At 50.1% G+C, this 21,723-nt stretch overlaps 1 protein-coding gene across 3 annotated transcripts in view; it reads left to right on the forward strand.

Annotated features, from left to right (window-relative positions):
- The first annotated feature begins 3,616 nt into the window (after positions 1-3,616).
- Positions 3,617-21,723, forward strand: part of HOMER2 (homer scaffold protein 2) — a 95,461-nt gene continuing 77,354 nt past the window's right edge. For all 3 annotated transcript variants that reach the window (XM_061179875.1, XM_061179874.1, XM_061179876.1), the window contains exon 1: positions 3,617-3,771. In XM_061179875.1, coding sequence (XP_061035858.1) covers positions 3,767-3,771 — 5 coding nt within the window. In that variant the 5' untranslated portion in view covers positions 3,617-3,766. The remainder of the gene's footprint in view (positions 3,772-21,723) is intronic.

The raw sequence follows: 21,723 nt of genomic DNA on the forward strand, positions 1-21,723 counted from the left end.
TTGTTCCAGCTTTGGCCATTGGGAGCTCTATCAGTTAGCTCCTGTATCCCTTCCACATACCGCCATCCCTTAGCTAGTGGGAAGCAGCCGCATAGTACAGGGAGATCAGCTCGGTGCTTTGTGACCACCTAGAGGGGTGGGATAGGGAGGGTGGGAGGGAGGGAGATGCAAGAGGGAAGAGATATGGGGATATATGTATATGTATAGCTGATTCACTTTGTTATAAAGCAGAAACTAACACACCATTGTAAAGCAATTATACTCCAATAAAGATGTTAAAAAAAACCAAAAACATACCGCCATCCCTTCGTTTTTTTGAGTACCTCCTTACTTTCTGGTACTACAAGATGCTTTATATTGGTCTTGTATTTTCCCTGCCCCAGACTACACTCAGCCATTTCTCCAGGAGCTAGCTTTTGAGACACAAGAAGCAGAGATGTGGAATGTTACCCTCCTAGGCACAGAGGGTGCACAGTGCTTATCTGCCCCGGGTGCTTGGGAGATTTGCTGGCAATACAGAGGAAGGGTACAGGTGGAGCAGCTCCCTGTTTCCTTAGTTTCACAGGCTTGTATAGCTCTCTGGTGAGCCATCCATGGTTATTCCATTGGCCCCCATTAGAGCACAGAATGTCCCTCAGACCAACTATTCATGCCGGGCGATCAGATTCTGGAGCCTCTGCTGCCCACACAGAGTGGCAGGAATTCCAGGTCCCTGAGGTTGTGCTGGTCAAGGTCTGGCCTCTCAGACTTCTGGGGACATCTCTGCCCTGCTCATTCCCAACTCTGGGTCTATCCAAATGCCAGTTTTTATTTTCCCAAGGCTGTTGCTTCAAAGTTGGCTTCTACCCCACCTCCTCTCTCTCACCTACGTTCAGTAGGTGTCCTTGCTTCCATTAGAATAAGGAGCCCACCAGGCAAGTGTTCCCTCCACCTCTCTCACCTTCCCCTCTAGACCCTTCTCCCCCCTCCAAGGCCAACGCCTCCTCCTGGGCCTGGACCGCATCCTCTCCCGGTTTCCCCAGGACCTCCCCTTCCTTCTCACATCTTCAGTCTTGTCCCCGCTCATTGGCTCCTCTTGCTCAACCTAAAAGGATCCTCAAATCTCTTGCCCTAAAAAGAGTCTCCTCGGCCTCGCCTCAACCTCCAGCCAGCATGGAATCTCTCCCCTTGACTGCGGGCCTCTTGATAGGAGAGACTTCACCAATCATTTCCCTTGACAACTGGGGCCACGAAGACCAGGTTGATGGGAGATTTTCCACAGAAAAAGGGTGACTGTATTGGCTTCAATGGAGGGAGGAGGTACTGATAGGGAAATTAAGTGGCCTCTCTCTAGGGAAGATTCCAAGATAGTGGAATACTACTGACAAGGACTGGAAGCTTAGACAAGGCTCTGGGTGTCTGGGAAAGCTCCTGAGAGGCAGGACCCGACCTAGGCCTGGAGTTGGGGTTGAAGGAGAGGAGGCCACTCCCCACAGGGACAGCAGCCCGAGATTGGAGGAAAAGAGGGGCATCCATTTCCAAATCTTGTCTGATCCACCCTTTCCTCTGCCTGTAGGGAAGCCTTTGCCCAGAGTGAGAGCCCCTTTAATCATGGAGGATTTAACCTCACCTGGGCTCACACCTCTAGCATTGCCCTGTTTTCCGCTGACTGTGTGAAGCAGCCCAAGTGATTCACCAGCCCCACCTGTTTGGCCTCACTACGTCTTCCCAAGGTAACTTGGGTGTGCCCTTTCCATCAGTGGAGAGAAAGGAAACTCCCATTCAGGGTTTGGGATACTACTTGGCCCAATGCACTGTGAATCTATCTTCTGGTACTTCTATTCCAGCTGAGCCTGCTTCTGCCATTCATCCGCCTTCTGCTGACTTCTCCCATTGACACTGCCGGAAACCCGCACCCCTAACCAGTCCTTTGGAATTCAGCTTGTGATAAGTTTCCTCCAGGACCAAATGCTTATCCAGTCCTGGCTCTAAACAGACTTACCTGTGCTTACAGACCCTGGCCAATTCTGTGTATCTGTGGCCAGGCCTATTTGCTAATTCATTCATTCAACAAATATTTATGGAGGACTTTCAGGTACAGTTCTAGGCACTGGAGAGACAATGATGGGCAAAAAGATATGGCTTCATAGAGTGTGCAGATGTGCCTGGGAGACATACTAAATAATTTCACAAATATAAATTACAAACAATAATTTCAATGAAGAAAAAGTACAGGAGTTCACAGTCTTGTCTGGGGCATTAGGTAAAGGTTCCACAAGGAAGTGACAGTTTAACTGAGATCTGAAAATGAGTAGGAAAGGACTAGGCAAAGGGGCTGGGGTGTCAGAGGCAAGAGAGGACAAACTCTTCCCAGACTGACAGAATAGCATGGGCTGATGGGAGGATGGCCGGCTGGAGTGCAGAAAGCAAGGGGAGAGAATAAGAGGAGAAAAGGCTGGAGAGGGCAATGGGGTTACAATGCGGCAGGGCCTTATAGCCATGTTCAGTATCTTGTCTTCATCCCAAGGACGGTGGGAAGGAAACCACTGGAGCATTTTAAGAAGAGTGGTATGGTCTGATTTGTAATTGAGAAAATTACTCACAGGGAGTCACTAGCCACATGAGGAGACCCTGAGGGTTAGCAGGTAAAGTTGTGGTCCCAGGAGACATGAGGGTAGGGTTGGGGTGGTGGCCCTGCTCCATATGCTTGTTCCTTGACTTTTTTACTGTCTTGAGTAAAAAAAATCCTGCCCAGGCTCATGTGGGCAGTATGTTCTCAGCAGAAAATGGTCCTGCGAAAGACCCAGAGGGGGGATGAAGATTAGGTTAGTTCCAGTGCCGGCCTTTAGTAGGGGATCCGGACCTGATACGTGGAAAGGAGATTAAGAGACTGCCCTTCTTTAAGCTCCACTTTTGCCATCTCCATTTCCCTTGCTCTAAGCCGAGTTGATTAAGCCCCCATCCCATCTTTACCCAGGGAAGAGCCCAGAACACCTGCTGCGGGTGTAGGATCCTCCCTGCCCCGCTGGCTTCCAGAATTTCATGGTGGGGGTACCCTGAGCCACCTACCTGGCGGTGGACGGCAAGATGTAAGGGGGCTATAAGGAGGGACATAGCCGTGCCCATAACAGATTCTGAAGACCTTGAGCTCAGATCTGAATGTGTGACCTTGGGCAAATCACTTCCTCTCCTGGGGCCTCGTTCCAGCATCTGCAAACTAAGGGTCGCCCCAAGTCCCCTCCAGCTGCGAGCGGGACTCTCAATCCCGCAGGCTGGATGTTTGCTCGCGGCACTGCGCCAAGCCCCCGGGTGGGCGTGGGGCGGGGGCGCGCCAATGCCGAATCTCAAAGGGAAGGGGGGGTGCTCAGGTGGCGGGTGGCGACCGCGGGGCGGCGCCGGGAGGACGCCGCACACACGGCCGCGCCCCCCGCCCCTCGGCTGCGCGCCGGGCCCCGGGGTCCAAGAGGTTACGTAAGGAGCCGGGAGGCGGGACCGGGGCGGGGCGGATACCGCCCGAACGCGGCCGCCCAGCCCCCGGCGACCAAGACCCCGCCCGCCCGCCCGCTCGCGCCTGGTGGCGGCGGCGGCGGCGGCGGCGGCGGCGGCGGCGGCGGCGGCGGCGGCGGCGGCGGCGGCAGGCGCGCAGCCCCGCGGAATGGAGCGGCGCCGGGGCTGAGCCGGGCGCGCACGGGCTGCCGCATGTGCCGCGCGGGGAGCGGCTGCAGAGCAGCGCCGGAGAGCGAACACGAGAGGCCCCGTCGGAGCGGCAGCCGGAGCAGCGCCGGAGATGGGGTGAGTGAGACCGCGCCGCGCGCACCCCGCGCGCAGCCCCAGAGGGGCTGCGGGGCCGCGGCTTGCGTCCCCCGGGCTCGGAGCCCCGAGAGCGAGCCGGCCCCTACACCCCGCGCCGGGACCCTGGAGCCAGCGAGCAGTCGGCTCCTGAGACCCTGAGACCGCCTGACTCCGCGCCCTCCGCCCCGGCGCGCGGACACCGGGCAGGGGCACCCCGGCCTGGGCGCGGACTTTCAGCTCCGCGCCCGTGGCCTTTCCCCTCCCAGGCAGCCCGGGCGCGGGCGCGGGGGCACCGGGCGGGGACAGGCACCCTGGCCGGCCTCCGTGCTTCGGCCATTCCGTGGTCCCCTCGCTCCGGGCGCGATCAACTCCAGGGCCTGTGTTTTGGAGTCTAAGAAGCAGTTAGTCTTTCTGCACGATTGGGTTTATTACAAACAAAATGAAAATCGAAGTTTTCCTGGAAAGGGAACACACCAAATAATAATAATCCCCAGTGTAGTAATAGTGGACTTTGAGTCTGCTTTGAGATGACTGAGGATTTGTAGGTAAGGCTTCAGTCTTTGAAACAACTGAGCTGATGCTCAGGAGAGAAGTTGAAGTACTCTGTCGAAGTGACTAATGCTTCTGAGTATATAAGTAATTTAAAAAGCAGAATTGATTTCTCCTTGGCGTCTCTCTGAGCGGTAGGCGCTGTGAGTCAGGGAGCCGCTGTGCTAATAACAAAATTAACTCCTTACATCTACTCACCCGATGTGAGCCCATATTGATGATGTGCTGTGCACACTCAGGGAACGGTTGCTATTCCCATTGTACAGATAAGGAAACTGAGGCCTGATGTGGTGGGGTGATTTCTCCCAGGTTGGGCAGGCAGCTGATGAGTGTTTGTGGAAGGACGCTGAGCTCATCGGCAGAGGGGAAGCCACAGCCTGACTGTGGGCTTGGGAGTGGGGGGTGGGTAAGTGAGCCAGAGTTCCTGAGTCTCTGTGTCCCCTGCTGCTGAGCTTAGCGGCCTTCAAACAGCGCTTCTCAAGACCCAAAGACTTCTGCTGGGTGGGTCTAGAGAGCTTGCTTTCCTGTATGGATTGGTGAGGAGTGGAAAGGGGAAGGATTGTCCTGGTGGCCTGACCCAGCTCTCATGGGTCAGTGGCTTTGTTGCACCTTACTCCTTACTTTACTCCAGATAAGTTTCTGGAGTCATTTTACCCAGTGAATTTTATCTATGTGGTCTGTAAAGTGTTTGGAGGAAACAGAGGGAGGCCAAGAGGAATTTTGAGAAGGGAAGTGTGAGAACTCAAGACCAACATGAGCAGGTCAGTGGGGACAGAGAGGGGCCAGGAGATTTGCTGAAGACATTGGTGCGGATCCAGATTTCACACATACAGAAGGTGTGAGTGATTGTACCAGAGGCACCCTGGCTGGGAAACAGTTTTTCTGTAACATTTAGTTTTTCTGTAACATTTCCAGTGACCTCTTGGTCAGCGATGAAAGGGCTGCTCTTTGTGCAGTGGGAAGCTTTGAGGCTCTCAGATTTCATACTTTTTAAAAAAAAATGTATGGGAAGAAGGAGTTGGCAAATGTAGGTCTCAAGATGGAAGATAAAAGGGATCTGGGTAATTTTAACACTCTCTCTCCCCCCTCCCCCCAGCCAACACAAAACCAACCCAACACACTTGCATGATCAAAAACAAATATTTAAGCTCTGTGGTTGAGATCAAATAGTTCTGTGGAAATGAAAATGTTTACTCATAAAAGCTTAAAGAAAATGTCAGAAAATAATTTTTGTTTGTAGAGAAGCAGGGAGGAGTAGCTTGGAGATTTTGTTTAAACATTGAATATGCCTTTCATGTAATTTTAACATCATCTGATAAGTGTCTATTACTCACTTCTTGTAGGTAACAGTTGGTTTGTAACTCCTACCTACTTGTGCCATTTTTAATATATCCACCTCTTCTATAATTTATGTGAACGTACAAACCATGGCTGTAAGTTGAGATGGAGCTAAGGGCTGGGTAAGCAGTTCAGACAGAGGAGGGTGGAGGGAGCCATTTTAACCGAAAATAGAACCAATGTCATCCTTTCCGAGAGTTGAGTAGGATGGAGGGGGATGAACCAAGAAAGGGCAGCCAGTAGAAAATCTTGCTGTGATCCTACAGCTTTGTCATGGCTCTACTGTCTAGACATGACCAAGATTTAAGGGAAAAAAACAAAAAAAAACCCTGAGTTTATCTCTTCCCCACTTAAGATGCTTTTCCTCATTCAGATGTTCACTGCTATTTCCTGCTTCTCTTCTGAGAAGTATTTTGCATTAAGTGTGTGGTTTCCCCAGTAAGTCTGTGTTCTCACTCCCCAAGGAAGCTGCTTCATACCTTCTCCCCTTCTCAGACCTCTCTCTCCTCCCCATGCACACCTTGCCTCCCTTTTCATTGACAAAATAGAGCCACAGTCCAAGGAAAGGCCTCATCTTTCTGCCCTGCTGCAGTCCCGTGTGCAGCTGCTCCTGTGTTTTCCTTCCCACCTGTTGTCCTACCAGAGGCTCACCCCTCCTGGCGGACCATTCATCCCATCCCCTTTCACCTTGTCAGGGAACGTTTCTTGTTCTCTCAGCTTCCTCTCTCTCCAGGGTCTTTCCCATCAGTGCACAAACATGCTTTAGTTCAGTGCTGTCCAGTAGAACTTTCCACACTGATGGAAACATTCTGTATCTGCGTGGTGCAGTACCGCCGCCACCAGCCACATGTGGCTCTGGGGCACTTGAAATGTGGCTAGTGCGATTGAGGACCTGAATTTTTAATTCAAGTTTAATAGCCACAAGCGGCTAGTGGCCGCCATATAGGACAGCACAGCTTTAGTGTCTCTCGTTTTACATCCCTGTCCTTCTTCTGTTCCACTTCTTTGCTCCCCTTCACCTGAAAACATCTCAAAAGAGATGTCCAAACCCACTGTCTCCATTCATTTCCTTCACCTACCATTGGTTAGCCCTTCACAGTCTACAGGCTGGCTTCTGTCCCCAGCTCTTCACCAGAACTGCTGGGTCACTGATGACCTTGTCCTTGTCTTCCTCCCCTTCTCAGCAGCGTTCCTCCCCCATGACCACTCCCTCCTCCTTCCCACCACACTCTCCTGGGTTTCCTCTTCCCTTCCTGATGGCTCCTCTTCAGTCTCGCTGCTGGTTGCTCCTCTTTCTGACCTCAGTGTGATGGGGTTGTTTAGGAACTTGTCCTGGTTCCTTTTCGCTGTCAACACTCTCTTCCTAGTTAATGTTATCCCATCCCAACCCAATCCCCCCATGGCTTTTTTTTATTTTTATTTTTTATAGATTTATTTATTTATTTATTTTTGGCTGCATTGGGTCTTCATTGCCGCGTGCAGGCTTCCTCTAGCTGTGGCGAGCAGGGGCTACTTTTCGTTGTGGTGCACTGGCTTCTCATTGCGGTGGCTTCTCTTGTTGCGGAGCATGGGCTCTAGGCGCTCGGGCTTCAGCGGTTGTGGCACACGGGCTCAGTAGTTGTGGCTCGCGGGCTCTAGAGTGCAGGCTCAGTAGTTGTGGCTCACGGGCTTAGTTGCTCTGCAGCATGTGGGATTTTCCCAGACCAGGGATCGAACCAGTGTCCCCTGCATTGACAGGTGGATTCTTAACCACTGCGCCACCAGGGAAGTGCCCCCATGGCTTTAAATACTATCTATATGCTGGTGACTCCCATGTTTGTACTTTTAACACAGCCCTTTCTCAGGGCTTCCTGCTCTTGTCCACGCATGGAGCTCTTGATATTCCTTCCAGATCTCTCCTTCCCTCTTTCTTCCCCATCCCATTCCATGGCCCCACCATCCACCCACTTGTAAGAGTCGTCCTTGATTCTTCTCTCCCTTATCCCTGACATCCAGGCTGTCAGTGGGTCCCAGGGGTTCTACTTCTGGGATATTATCTGGGGTGCATTCTCCTCTCCCTAGAATCATAGCTCCTACTCTAGTCCTGGCCGCTGTAGCCTCCTTCCTGGACTAACTTCCTAACAGTCCCCCCAGCTTCCACTCTGGGGTGTCTCCAGTCCATTCTCCACATGGGAGCCCGAGTGATCGGCTTTTCAATCAGGTCACATCACTCTTTTCCTTAAACACCCTCCAGCTGGCAGGCAGCTGGCTTGTGCCCCGCCTTCCCAGCCACTCTGGCCATCCCTCACTGCCTTCTGTTAACACTGGCCTCCTTTCTTTTCTTGCCCTGCCTGGGGGGTCTTTGAACTTGCTCTTCCCTGTGCGTGGAACGTTCTTGCCCTGACTTTGCAAATACCTTCCTCCTTCTCATCCTTGGCATTTTGACATCAGGATCTCCTGCTCAGGGAACTTTCCTGACCACCCCTGTTACATGCTGACAGTAGCCATACTTTGTTCCCACAATTGCTCACCACAGCACACCTGCTGTTGTTTGGGTTCTACCTACTTGTTTATCATCTGCCTTCCCCAATAGCATCCCGAGAGGATAGGGTCTTCTGTTTTTCACCAGTGAATCCCAACAGCTAGCACAGTGTCTAGCACCTAATAGGCCCCCAATAAATTTTTTGATTGAATTAATGCTTGAATGTGGTGGGCAGCCTTGCTTGGATGCTGGCCTGGAAGTTGTGATAAGTTTTGGATTACCTTTTATATAGCACGCTAAATTGAGAGTTGCAAGGGCCAAGAGAGAAAGAAATCACATTTGGATGCAGTTTTCTTTTAATGCTAAAGCAAGCCATTTAGCTTTTATTGTGACTTGGGTTAATTTTCAGGCTGTCGGCTCTCACCCGAGCATTGGGGTTGTAAATTACCCTTTTACCCGCCTGCAGAAGGCTAATAGAAAAGCCATCTTGTCTGCTGTTGTGACTTGTGGATGATTTTGTCAGTGTTTACAAACAAGATCTACTGTATTTCTGTTTGGCTTCAGTTTACACTCATTTGTTTTGTTCAGCCAAGATTACGTTGCAATGTAACAATCTTGGTTATCTAACACCGTGGGCCTTCTTTTGGTAATCTATACCGATTAGCTTTCTTCTGATGACCATTCCTTCTTTCATTTTCCACTCCCTCTGAATCACACCTAATTACATAGTTCCTACAAATTACAGACTTTTCTTTGGGGTTTGTGTTGACTAAAATAGATAACAGTCTCTCAGATATATTGAGGAAACTTGTCTTCTCTTGGTCCTGTTGTGGGGTTTTTTGTTTTGTTTTTTAATTTATTTTTGGCTGCGCAGCGCGGCTTTGGGATCTTAGTTCCCCTACCGGGACCATGGCAGTGGAATGGGTAGTCCTAACCCCTGGACCACCAGGGAAGTCCCCTGTTGTGGGTATTTTAAGCTTTCTGAGGTTCACTCAGTCTCTTCATCTGTAAGGCAATTGGAGAGTCTACTGGGGATCCGGGATGAGCAAACCTACTAGTTAGTTCCTGCCCTTGTGGAGTTTTGAGGAAGAGGAGATAAGCCACATATACAAGTACCAGCTTTATGTGTGAGTTTCAACAAACTATTGTAATCCATAGGGTGTCAGAGGAACTATCTGGGGAACTTAGGAAAGATGCCCCAGTACACTATGGAGAGATGCTTAGGGAGACCATTAGCATGTAGGATCACCCTCATTATTTAGAAGCCCTTAGCATCACCCTGAGTGTCAGAGATGGAAAAATACACAGTACTTGGCATGGGGTAGACACTAAGTAGATATGTACTGAATGAATGAGTGAATAGGAATAAATGAATACTCACTTTGGGTTGACTTTCACTTTGGGAAGATGCCATCATTCTTGTTGGAAACAGTCCTGAAACAACTGGCCTTGAAGGTTTTAGAATGGAATTGAGGGCACATTTGCTGCTTGTGCACAGTCCCCTGAAGGAGGACCCAGAGCAGAGCAGGTGGTTTGCTTTTGTCCGATGGACTCAATGATTTGTGTAAATTACTAGGTTTCTTTTCTGTAATGGCTCCTGGGGAACTTAAGAGACAGATGTGTGGTCCCCCTTAGCAAATTTATCAGACCTCATCCTTTACCTTTATTCCTCATTCAGTTGTATGGCCCTGCCCTTGTTTTACCTTCACCCTTTTTCATCTACCACTTTTTTTTTTTTAACAAAATGTCAATAGCTTTGCTTTTTTCCAATTATAAAAATGTTACATGTTCATACTAAAAAATAACAGCATAAAGGAGGAAGTGAAAATTACTTGTCATCCCACATTGCAGGGATAACCTCCATCAGCAATCGTATGTCTGTCTTTGCAGACTTTTCCATGTATTGGAATATATATGTCTCCGTGTCTAGATCTATGTCTACATAAAACAAGTATATTTTTATCTAAATGGAATCATATCATACATCTGTTTTGTAACATAAGTTTTTCAACTTGAAATACCTTGAATGGACATCTTTCCATGCCAATCACTATAAATGTACATCATCATTTAAATCCAAACCTACTTGGATTTGTCATTTTGCCAAATTTTATACATCTTTGCAAACCTGCTTAAGTCCTTTCTAGAACAAGGCAGGGTATAATTTAAAAAATAAAAACGACATTTTGATAATCTTTTAAAGCAATTGTTTGCTTTAAATGAATTACTGAAGGAAAGAAATGGTAGAGGAAACCAGGATCACAATTAATGTTGGGTAATTTGTGGTGACTGTGTAATTTTGAGTGAGTCACTGCTCCTTAGCGAATCTTGGTAAGAACACCAAGGATTCGTCGTTGTTGCTAAGGGTGTTGGTGGACCAGGACCCAGCTGCTCAAACTGTTTCTGCTTGTTTGGAAATATCAGGGCAGAGTAATTCTGCTTTAAGACCTGGAGGAGAAGGCTCTCTACAAGCAGAAAGCACCCGTGCCCACCCCTTTGCCCCTTCTGCTGCAAAGCCCTTTGTCTGGTGGGCATCAGGCCCCTCCTGCAGAGAGCCTTCCCTTGGCGAGGGGATTGGCAGGGACATACATACAGGAGGGACGGTTCAGTCCCTGCTTCAGTTGTCAGGCAATTAAAAAAAAACACCTGGGTAAATCCTGTGACATGTTACTCAGCCAGCATTGGCGTCTAAAACCTTTGGAGAAAGACTTCCTTTTGGCATATGGAGTGGGGATGGGATCTCCTTTTCCCTTTGAAAAGAAAAACTTCCTTCACCTTTGTCAGACGAAAGTGAACAGCAGCCCCCAAACAGATTTACAATAGAGAAAAAGCATTTTTCAGAATATTAGAACTCTCAGGTGTACCAGGTCCTGACCTTGCGGATCTTGAGGGTTAGACTTTGTTTTTTTTCTAGCATGAAAATAAATTAAGCAAAAAGCAACCTCGAGAGGAATTGGGGCAAAGAGCTTCTAATTTGCATGGGTTTGGAGACGCTGGTCCCCAAGCCCCGTGTGTTCTGTATCTACACTTCCAGGTATTGCTCACGCAGGCTGCCCCCGAGTCGTATTTATAGGCTTGGAGGCACGCGCTGGCAGCAGGAGCCGGTGTCCTAGCGGGTGTGCGTTGTGTGGGAACAGTGTCAGGTTGGAAACCTCTGCTGAATGTACGATGAAGCCTCCAGAAGTTCTGCCGCCGGGTGCTGTTAGTCATATGGTATCATTCTGGTAGAATTTATTTAAATTATATTTCAAATTAGCTTGTTAGAATAAAAATACGCGTGTGGGGAACACATTTAGACATTTGTCAACGACTAGAGATTTTTTTTTCTTTTTAAACATATTTATTCACAAGCCTGGTTTATTGTCTTCTTCTTCTTCTTCTGAGGAATTGGGGACCATGGCGCCCCCTCACCCCATGCAGAAAAGCTTAGGATAAGGCATCGCCACCAGCCAAAGCAGTTAGCTTGAGAGCTGTGCAGTAAGAGACCCTTTAGTACCCAGGTGCCTCCCAGCCGAGTTGAGGCTGAGTCCCAGCTAACAGAGGGGCTCTGACGGTCCCTCTTTTGTTGCCTTGTCCTGGGGAGATCTTGGTCCAGATCACCAGTGAGGGGCAGAACCGCCCAGCCAGCCCTTTGTCCTCCTTCCTCCCTTTGTGCTCTGGGGGAAATCTTGTCTGTGGGTTATGGGGTAGGGGTTGTCCACAGGGATCCAATTAATGAGGAATATTGTAGACCATGCTGCCCAGGCATTGGATCCCTTTTGGGATTTTTAATTGGGAAAGCTTTTAATTGGGGTTGTTCAGATAAATGGAGAACAGGAGAGTTGTTTGTCCCGGGGGGGTGGGTGATGGAGAAAAGGTCCTCCTGGGGAAGAGGAATGGAGCCTGTTTCAGGAGGCTCCAAAAGGCAGGAAAAGGAGCTCCTGGTGGAGGCGGCATCGAGGCTGATTTCAGGTCATGGGTCTGAGGATGAGCTCTCTAACCCCTCTGAGTGGACTGAAGATAAAACTGGCTGTCTCAGCAAGATGAGTCCATTGTCACGGAAGGCCACCTGTCAGGAGGGTCAGGGGGGCTCAGTACAGACCCCAGCCCCCCTGGTTGGCTGTGTGAGCTTGGACAAGTCATTTTCTCTCTCTAAGCTTCACTGTCTTCAGCTGTTAAAGGACGGAGACGATTAATGAGAAAAATGTGTGTAAAGCACTTAGCACAACGTCTCACACATAAATATTTCATCAGTGGTGGCCAACTTCACCGTGATCATCATGATCATTTCTGTTTTGGGTAGGAGGTTGGCAGGTGTACTCCTCAAGGTACTCCTGAGGTACCTTCTGGAGTACATGGTTGGGAATGGTCCATTCTTCATCTTTAATCCTCTTGGGTGCTCCCCGAGTCCTCAGCTGCTGGCCAGTCCTGAGTACTGCCAAGGTTGGTTCCCTGTCATTGGGTGACCCAGAGAATATGCGGTTTGCCTTCTGAAGCTCTCGTTCATATCACTAAGCCTCTCCAGTCGTGTGGGTGGAGGAATGTTACCAGCCAGTGGACAAGGAAGGTTAGGAAGCTGACCCACCCATCCCAACAAGAAAGCCAGTCTACCAACCAGTTGCTTTCATGGGGAGGTGCAAGTGTGGACAAAAAAACCAAGGAGTTCTCCCCATTGTGGGCATCAGACTAGGGATTTGTGTTGCTGGTTAGGGAACCCTTCATTGTATATTCATTCTCTTATTCCTTCAAGGAATCGTGGCCGTCTACCTTGTGTCAGGCACTGTTGTAGGTGCTGGGAACAAACACAGTGATGAATATCCATGGTCCCATGATGCTTGCAGTCTAGTGGGGAGGTGGACATCAACCAAACATTACCTAGTGGACTAACATGGGAGGGATATGGGACCAGGGGCCATGTGGACTAGACAGTAGTTGGTTTCAGAGGCTCATATCTCTGATTCCCACCCACTTATATGGATCTGAACTCCTTTCTCATCACCCTTCATCTGTTCATCAGCTCCTGTAGCTTTCTTTTTTATAATTAAAAAAAATTTTTTTAATTAATTAATTAATTTTATTTTTGGCTGCATTGGGTCTTTGTAGCTGCGTGTGGGCTTTCTATAGTTGCAGCGAGTGGGGGCTACTCTTCGTTGCAGTGCATGAGCTTTTCATTGAAGTGGCTTCTCTTGTTGCAGAGCACGGGCTCTAGGCACGCGGGCTTCAGTAGTTGTGGCTTGCAGGCTCTAGAGCACAGGCTCAGTAGTTGTGGCACACAGGCTTAGTTGCTCTGCGGCATGTGGGATCTTCCCAACCAGGGCTCGAACCTGTGTCCCCTGCATTTGCAGGCGGGTTCTTAACCACTGCGCCACCAGAGAAGCCCACCCTGTAGCTTTCTTGACTCTTTGACCAATGGCCATCCCCTAGCTCTTGAGCACCTTCTCTGGGCCAGGATCCAGGAGGACAGAGGTTGTTAGAACAGGGTCCCTGCCCTCCTGAGGCAGACGGATGGTGGGCAGCTAATTAGGGCAATGAGATAAGCCCTTGTATTGAAATATGGACAAGGATGAAATGCTTAACTCTGCAAGAAGTTAGAGAAGGCTTCTTGAAGGAGATGACCTTGGAACTGAGTCTTGAAGGATGAGTAGGAGTTTCCCAGGCAGACAGAAAGGCAGGGCAAGGCGAAGCATTTAGATGGAGAGAGCTTCCCATAGGAGGCAGTGGAGTATGGAGGTCAAGAACAGAAACCTTGTACTCAGGCCTGGCTTGGCCATTCGCTGGCTGTATGACTTGGAGCAAGATACTGACCTTCTTTGACCTTCAGTTTCCTCATCTGTGAAATGGGAATGATAATAGTACCAATGTCATAGTGTGGTTGTGAGGATTAAATGAAATACACATTGTGATGTGCGTTAGCTGTTAGTAGTGGGCAGGGAGGTAAGAAAGAATGTGAAGTACATGGTGAGTGTGGAGAAGGGGTCAGGAAGGTATAGACATGAAGGAAAGGCCTTTGTGCCAAGTGGTTGGGACTTCATCCTATGGGTGGCAGGGAGCCAGCCATTGGTGAGGCTGGAGGTGGGGGGGGGGCAGTTAGTCTTGGTACCAGAGAATGAGGCCTGACCCCCAGGGCAGTGGCAGGCAGTGGGCTCAGAGAGGAAGAGGTGACTTGGGGTAGGAGGCAGAAACATGCTGTATCCCATGGAATTGGACTTCAGTCTATACATAATGAGGGAACACTTTCAGTTTTGAAGAGAAGAATGTTACTTGCATTAGGAAAATTATTCCAGAGATGGTAATGAAGGGTTGCATAGAAAGTTAAGAGATTAGAGGAAAGAGACCTCATAGGAACTAGCCACAGTCCAGGCAAGAAATGTTGAGAGCAGAAAGCAGATATGGCACAGACTTAAGTAATGTAAACCTTGCCCTGTTCTGTTCTAGATCTGAGGCAGCTTCTAGGAATGTACATAATACAATAAAATAGAAAAATATATGTAAGACACCTTGCTGGAGGTGAGAGGTAGAAAGCTTGAACGTCTTTCCTATAGAGTTGCTAAGTTAGGACACAAATTAAACTATTATTTAATGAGAACTTAGTGGGTTGGAGTTACCATGCAGAGTGTGTCTATATAATATCTCATTTAATTCTCACAACAACCCTCACTTTCATAGTTGGAGACACTGGGCTTGAGAGATTAGTAATCTGTTCAAGCTCCCAGCCAGGATGTGGCAGAGTTGGAAACCAAGTTCAAGCCTGTTTGAGAGCAGAATCCATGTTCTTAAGATGCACTTTCTGGAGGCCAGAGACGCCCTGAGAGTCACATGGGAGGTGGACCCACGGCTCTTGATTGTTGAAATGAGAGAAAGGGAGAGGCAGAGTTGCCAGCAATTTGGATATTTCTAGACTGTATGGCTGAGTGGATGGTGGTGCCATTAACCAAGATTGGGAACACAAGAGGAGGTGCAGTTTTGGGGAGGGAATTGATGAGAGTTTAGTCTGGGGTGATTATGGTGAATTTCCACTTGTAGTGGGTCATATGGAGTGGCCTCTATCAGTAGAAATTCAGCTCTAGCACTTAGCAATTAGGATAGAATCAGAGGTACAGATTTGAGAGCCATCACCTCTGAGATGGATTTGATCAGCCAAGGAGAGAGTGGGTCAAGAAGGTGAAGATGGAACTCTGGGAAAGGATGACAGTTGAAGAGAAGGAAAAGAAGCCAGTGGGTGAGTCTTAGAGGTGATGACATTGGAGGAAGGCTGGAGGAGAGAGGTGTTGCGGAAGCCAGGGGAGAGGAGGCTGAAAAGGGAGGTGTACTCAACAGGAGTGAAGACCTCAGAAAGCTGGGTGGAGACCCAAGGTGCATGCTGCTAAATACCACTGTGAGGGTGGGAGTGTTAGGGCACTGATGGATTTTAAGAGCAGCTTCAGCCAAGTGTGAAGGCATAAATCCATCTGCAGTGATTTAAGGAGTGAGCGTGTGGTAGGGGAATAGAGAAGTCTGGCTGAAGATGAAGGTGAGTTTGAGGGTGAGTCAGGGTAGAAGGAAGGATGATTTTTATTTCATAAGTTGAGCATGTTGGAAGTCTGAGGGGGAAAGGAAAGGAGGAGGTTGAAGGCATTAGAGAAAGATGAGAGGCAGTGAGGTTGGCACAGTGAGGTTGGAGGCAGGAGGGAACTAGAACAAGAGCTTTCGGCTGGGAGGGTCATCCTTAGAGACCAGACAAGGTGCAGGTATGGAGGCATTTTGAGGCTGTGGTGGAAAGGGGAATGAGGGAGCTGGGTCTACTGGCTTTTTTTTTTTTTTTTTTTTTAATTTTATTTATTTTTGGCTGCGTTGGGTCTTCGTTGCTGTGCACGGGCTTTCTCTAGTTGCGGCGAGTAGGGGCTACTCTTCGTTGCGGTGCGCGGGCTTCTCATTGCGGTGGCTTCTCTTGCTGCAGAGCATGGGCTCTAGGCGCGCAGGCTTCAGTAGTTGTGGCACGTGGGCTCAGTAGTTGTGGCACACGGGCCCTAGAGCGTGTGGGCTTCAGTAGTTGTGGTGCATGGGCTTAGTTGCTCCGCGGCACATGGGATCTTCCCGGACCAGGGCTCGAACCCGTGTCCCCTGCCTTGGCAGGCGGATTCTTAACCACTGCGCCACCAGGGAAGTCCCAACTGGCTTTTCCTTCTCAGTGTGAGCTAAGGAATTGATCTGAGAACCAGGCGGTAGTCGGGAAGAGAGGAAATGCTTTGGTACAGCTGGTTGTTGGGGGTGGGGCAGGGAGTTAGCTGGGGCAAATACAGATTTGTGAGCAACCTGAGGGACTAGTTGGAGTTTCAGGAATGTGAGTTTGCAAAGGTGCCAGTCACCACAGCTAGACTACTTGCCAACATCCAAGAGACCTGGGGGTAGGAGCAGAGGCAGGCAGTCCCAGACCCAGATGATGGGCAGTCAGAGACGGCCACCCTGGTTGGATTCCAGGTGCTTTGCTGTCCGCAGCTGTCGGGGATGCTGCGTGGGAGGAGGGGAGAGCCTGCTTCATCCCCATCAGTCCCCTTTTTGCTTTCGCTTCTCTGAGTAGCCAGTCACTGTTCTGTTGTTAATAATTCTTCCAGACCTTTTCTAAAAAATGCATTAAAGTTCTTGCCAGCGTGACCTCTTTGAGTAATGAGATCTGTAAGTTTATTAACCTCTGTGAGAAGTGGATTTCCTTGCTCCATGGGAGCAGATAATCTCTTGGAGGGAATGAACATTAATGTGGTGACCCGGAGGGTCAGCTCGACACCTGAGGGCAGAGGCAGGGTGGGGATGGCTTATCTGTGCCCTCTCCCCCACCATCTGGTGTAGGGCGTGTCCCATGGAAGATGGACTGAGTGCTTCTGCACAGCGCTGTCTCCTTGACCTCACTCTGAGTCTTGCAGTGGCCCAAAGCTGAGATGGTAAGAAAAACCAGACCATAACAAAACCTCATTTCTTTTGATGAGTCTGATTCTCTAAGTATGAGAAGGGGAAGGGAGGGCATGGGAACACTGAGTCTTATGCAGACAAGAATATCTAGACTATGGGTCAATTCACAGGGCGCCCAGCTAAGTAGCAATGATTCATGACTTCATCTTCTTTAGTTTGGCGTTTCAAGCCTGCTCTAACCTAGCCTGACCTACCTGTCTTCTGTGTACCTGAATACTTGGCCCATGCCCCTCTATATTGTTTATCACATAAAACATTTGATTATAAGACAATGGGTTTTTTTGTTTGTTTGTTTGTTTTTGGCTGCGCGCGGGCGGGATCTTAGTTCCCTGACCAGGAATCGCACCTGCGCCCCCTGCATTGGAAGCACAGAGTCTTAACTACTGGACCGCCAGGGAAGTCCCTATAATACAATGTTATATCAACATAATATCATAATCTGCTTCCCCCCAACCCTTGCCAATCGGACCAGCACAGTCCAATAGAAATATGAAGGCCACATATGTAATTTTACATGTTCTATTGTCCATTTAAAAAAAAGGCAAAAGAAACAGGTGAAATAAATTTTAATGTATTTTAAACACATATATCCAAAATATTATCATTTTAATATTTAATGATTTAAATCAGACATGGTTCCTCTTATTCCCATGGAATTTACATTCTAGTGAGGGAGACAGATTCCGCCTGTCTCTGCCCACTCCCAGCCCTCGCCTCCCCCCAACAACAACAAAAAAACCTCTTAAAAGCATCCACAAATAAAGTAACTGCAAGTCATGCTCAGTGCCATGAGAGAGAGAAGCAAGGGCTGAGACTGACTTTAGAATGTATGTTTATGAGCTGCCTCTGAAGAGGTGACATTTAAGCTGCTATACATCACGTGAAGAACAGGAGCAGCCCATTCTAGGTGGAGGAGCAGGTGTGAAGACCCAGCGTGGGAAGGAGCTGCCCAGAATGTTTGAGTAATTGAAATCAGACCTGTGGGGCTGGCTGGTAGCAAGTGAGGGGAGGGCGCCCAGTCTGAGGTTGGAGAGAAGTAGGAAGGGGTGAAGGTGGACGGGACCTCATAGGCTGTGGCATGGCCTATGGTTTTTATTTGAGATGCCGTGAGATTGGATAAGACTGAAGGTTTTTTAAAAATTTATTTTTTGGCCGCGCTGCGTGGTGTGTGGGATCTTAGTTCCCCGACCAGGGATCGAATCTGCACCCCCTGTATTGGAAGCACGGAATCTCAACCACTGGACCGCCAGGGAAGTCCAAGACTGAAGGGTTTTAATAGGCCTGCCACACGGCCCTTCCTAATTTTTAAGAAGACTTCTCTGGTGCTCTGTGGAGAATGGATGGAAGAGGACGAGCCCTGAGCAAGAAGAAGTGACAGGGTTCCTGGGTTCCAGTTCAAAGAGGATGCTGGCTGAGCCTAAGGTTGCAGAGGGGAGGGAGTGAAGTGGGCAGATTCCACAGATGGTTTGGAGAACTTTCAGAGGGATTGGATATGGGGTAAGGATAAGGGAGAGGGAGGAAATAAAGAGGACCCATTTGGTTTGGGCGTTAAGCAAATAGTAGGTGTAGGGAAGCCTACAGGAGGAGCAGGTTAGGTGTGGAGTGGGTGAGTCAAGGTCAAGTAACTGCATCATGTTAAGCCAGAGGTGGTGAGTGGAGCTGGGCAGAAGGCAGTGGATTGTATGCAGCTTGGGCTCAGCGGAGGTCAGACTGGAGGTAGATTGCGTGAGGTCACGATGGATTGGGAGGGTAGGCAGAGGGGGAGAGGGCTCAGGAGCACCCACTGTCGAGGGGCCGGTAGAAGAGGAGGAGCCAGCAAGGAAGACAGAGGAGGAACCCCCGGGGAGGGAGGAGGAACTGGGGCCGTGTCTCCAGGAGGAGGGCTTGGGCGTCAGTGTCAAGCGCGGCTGAGAAGTGGCCTGGGACTGGGTTGCATGGTGGCCACTGGTGGCCCTGACCTCAGCCCAGTCAGTGACGAGGTGGGGCCGGACACCAGGTGCGCTGGAAGTTGAATGGGAGGCTAGAACAGGGGTTGTGTGTGGGATGCGTGGACCACTTTTTCAAGAAGTTGACTGTTTAGGGAGCAGAGGAATAAGACAACATGAGAGGCTGTGGGTAAAGGGAGAAGGTATTTAAGATAGGAGAACTCCAGCATGCGCGATGCTGGCAGGAATGCTGCCCAAGAGAAGCGGGGTGACAGAGCAGCCCAGGCCTTGAGAAGATGACAGGCATGGGGTTCAGGGCATCAGGGGAAGAATTGTCCCTTGGAGCGGGGAGAGGGAGGCACCCTCTCCTGGAAAGGAGGGAAGGAGGCCGCAGTGGGAGCAGATAGAGGCAGGTCTGGGTGGGGTGGAAGACGCATGAGTTCCAGTCCAAGCCTCCTGTTTTCTCCATGATGTTTGAGACAGGGTCATCAGCTCACAGCAAGGGTGGAGGGGCTTCCCTGGTGGTGCAGTGGTTAAGAATCCACCTGCCAATGCAGGGGATGTGGGTTCAAGCCCTCGTCTGGGAAGATCCCACCTGCTGCGGAGCAACTAAGCCCGTGCGCCACAACTACTGAGCCTGCGCTCTAGAGCCCGCGAGCCACAACTGCTGAAGCCCGCGCGCCTAGAGCCCGTGCTCTGCAACAAGAGAAGCCACTGCAATGAGTAGCCCCTGCTCGCCGCAACTAGAGAAAGCCCGCGCGCAGCAACGAAGACCCAACACAGCCTAAATAAATAAATAAATAAATAAATTTATTTAAAAAAAAAAAAAAGGGTGGAGGACCGGGTGTGGGAAGTTTGAGAAGAAGAAAAAGGTGTGAAATTGGGAGCAGGTGGTAAGCCTCCCAGAGAAACCCAGGCTTTGTGGGCCATTGCAGAGCGACAGTTTGAGGTCTGAGAACATGCCTTTAAAGTGAACCATGTCCACCCAATTTTGTGATGTTGCCCGGTTGCTTGGGTGTGGGCACGGGAGGCGGATGGCAGGACGCATCAGGCTGAGAGGCGGGGGTTGGGAACAGTGATAGCCCGTGGGAAGGGTATGGGCCATTCAGGGAAGGAAGGGAAGTCACTGAAGGGCATGGGGAAGAAGGCATTGGACTGGCGGAGGTCAAGGGGCTGAGTCCAGGGTGCTGGGGGCTATCCGCGTGGATGGTGGTGGTGACAGGAGGTGGCTGGAAGAAGCAGCTGGGCTCGGAGCTGAAGCCCCCGATCAATGACCGGAAACACCTGGAGGCTGGTGAGGGTGGGGAGGGGAGGCAGGTGGCTGGAATGGCCTCGCCTTCAGGGGCTCAGAGAGAGCCACGTGCTGGGGGGGGCCACAAGGACACCAATCGCCCGTCTCCCCTTGTGTTCTGCTTTTGTGGGAGGCGAGAGGAACAGACGGGCTGTGCGTGGTGTGGGGAGTGCTATCCTCAGGGACCAGCCTAGTGTCTGTTAAGGCATGAAGGTGAAGGGAATATTCTGGCTGGACAGCTGGTGCCCGCTGATTTCAAGGACCTCAGTGAGGCCACAGAGGATTTGAGAGTGTAGGGAGGAGCGAAAGACTGGCTCTGATTTGGGGATGAACAGAGCAGGGAGGACCGGGAGCCTGGATGATGCTGGGTGACTCAGAGGGTGTGGCCTCCTGGCTCTCCCCGAGGTAAAGGGGTGGGAAGTGGGGCAGATCTTCCCGAGCATGTGAAAGACTTGGGGATTTTGAGTTGATGGTGAGTTCCATGTGAGCCCGCCCAGTGGTGTGGTTGTCTCGAAGGCTGGCTAAAACTTTGAAGACCTCAGTCGAAGTATGAAAATAGCTATAATAGAGGTGATGGGTCTGCTTCACTCTGCATCTAGAATGTTATATTTGGTTCTGGGTGTCAGAGTTCATCCAATTTAGGAGGGAGAGCAGAGCAGGAGGCGTCTGGCCACATGTTTCCTGAGGATGATTTGAAGGATGTTTTCTTAAAATGAAGTCCCTATATGCAGTTCAGGGGTCTGTGAACACCCCTCCCCACAAACTGTATGGAGCGTTGTATATGTGCATGTGCTTTTCTAGGGAGGATGGCCATAGTTTTTTGTGCTTTTTTGCCATAGTTTTTTATCAGATTTTCAAAGGGGTCCTTGACTCAAAAAGAGATTAGAACCACTTGTTTAAAGGGTTTGGGCATGTTTACCTTAGAGAGGGGAGAACATGGGCCAAGAGGTAGGGGGAGGAGAGAGCTGTTTCCATGTAGGTGAGCACTGCCATTTGGAGGAGGGGGATTTGCTCTTGTGGACAGGTCTGGGGGAACTCCGACCAGTGGGAGGGAGGCACAGGCAGCCGGGTGGGTGTCTGAGGGAGCCTGAGGGCACCTGTTACAGGTTGGGTATATACACAGGGCAGGGACAGAAGGAGGTGGCCTGTGATGGCTGCAAAAGCTTTGTCCAAACCTTCTTGTTCTGAGGAGCACACAACTCTGGGCATTGCCAGGTTTTCCTCATCCTCAGGAAGACCATGTTGTGGGCTGAGCTTTGCTGGGAGAGATGAACCCCCTGCAGGTGCTCAGGTATGCGGCTCTGGGGTGCAGAGGCCCCCTGGAAACCTGCCTGCCTTTTTGGAGACAGTGCATTAACTGTCCTGTTAGGGAGTGGGCCCTCCACCCGTCCTGGGGCCTCAGGTGACCCCTCTGTGGTGTGGGGACGTGTTCCTTGGGCATTGCCTTGGGGTGTGCCTAGCCCCTC

This window comes from Eubalaena glacialis, chromosome 2, assembly GCF_028564815.1.
Source record: "Eubalaena glacialis isolate mEubGla1 chromosome 2, mEubGla1.1.hap2.+ XY, whole genome shotgun sequence".
In the NCBI taxonomy this organism is placed as follows: domain Eukaryota; kingdom Metazoa; phylum Chordata; class Mammalia; order Artiodactyla; family Balaenidae; genus Eubalaena; species Eubalaena glacialis.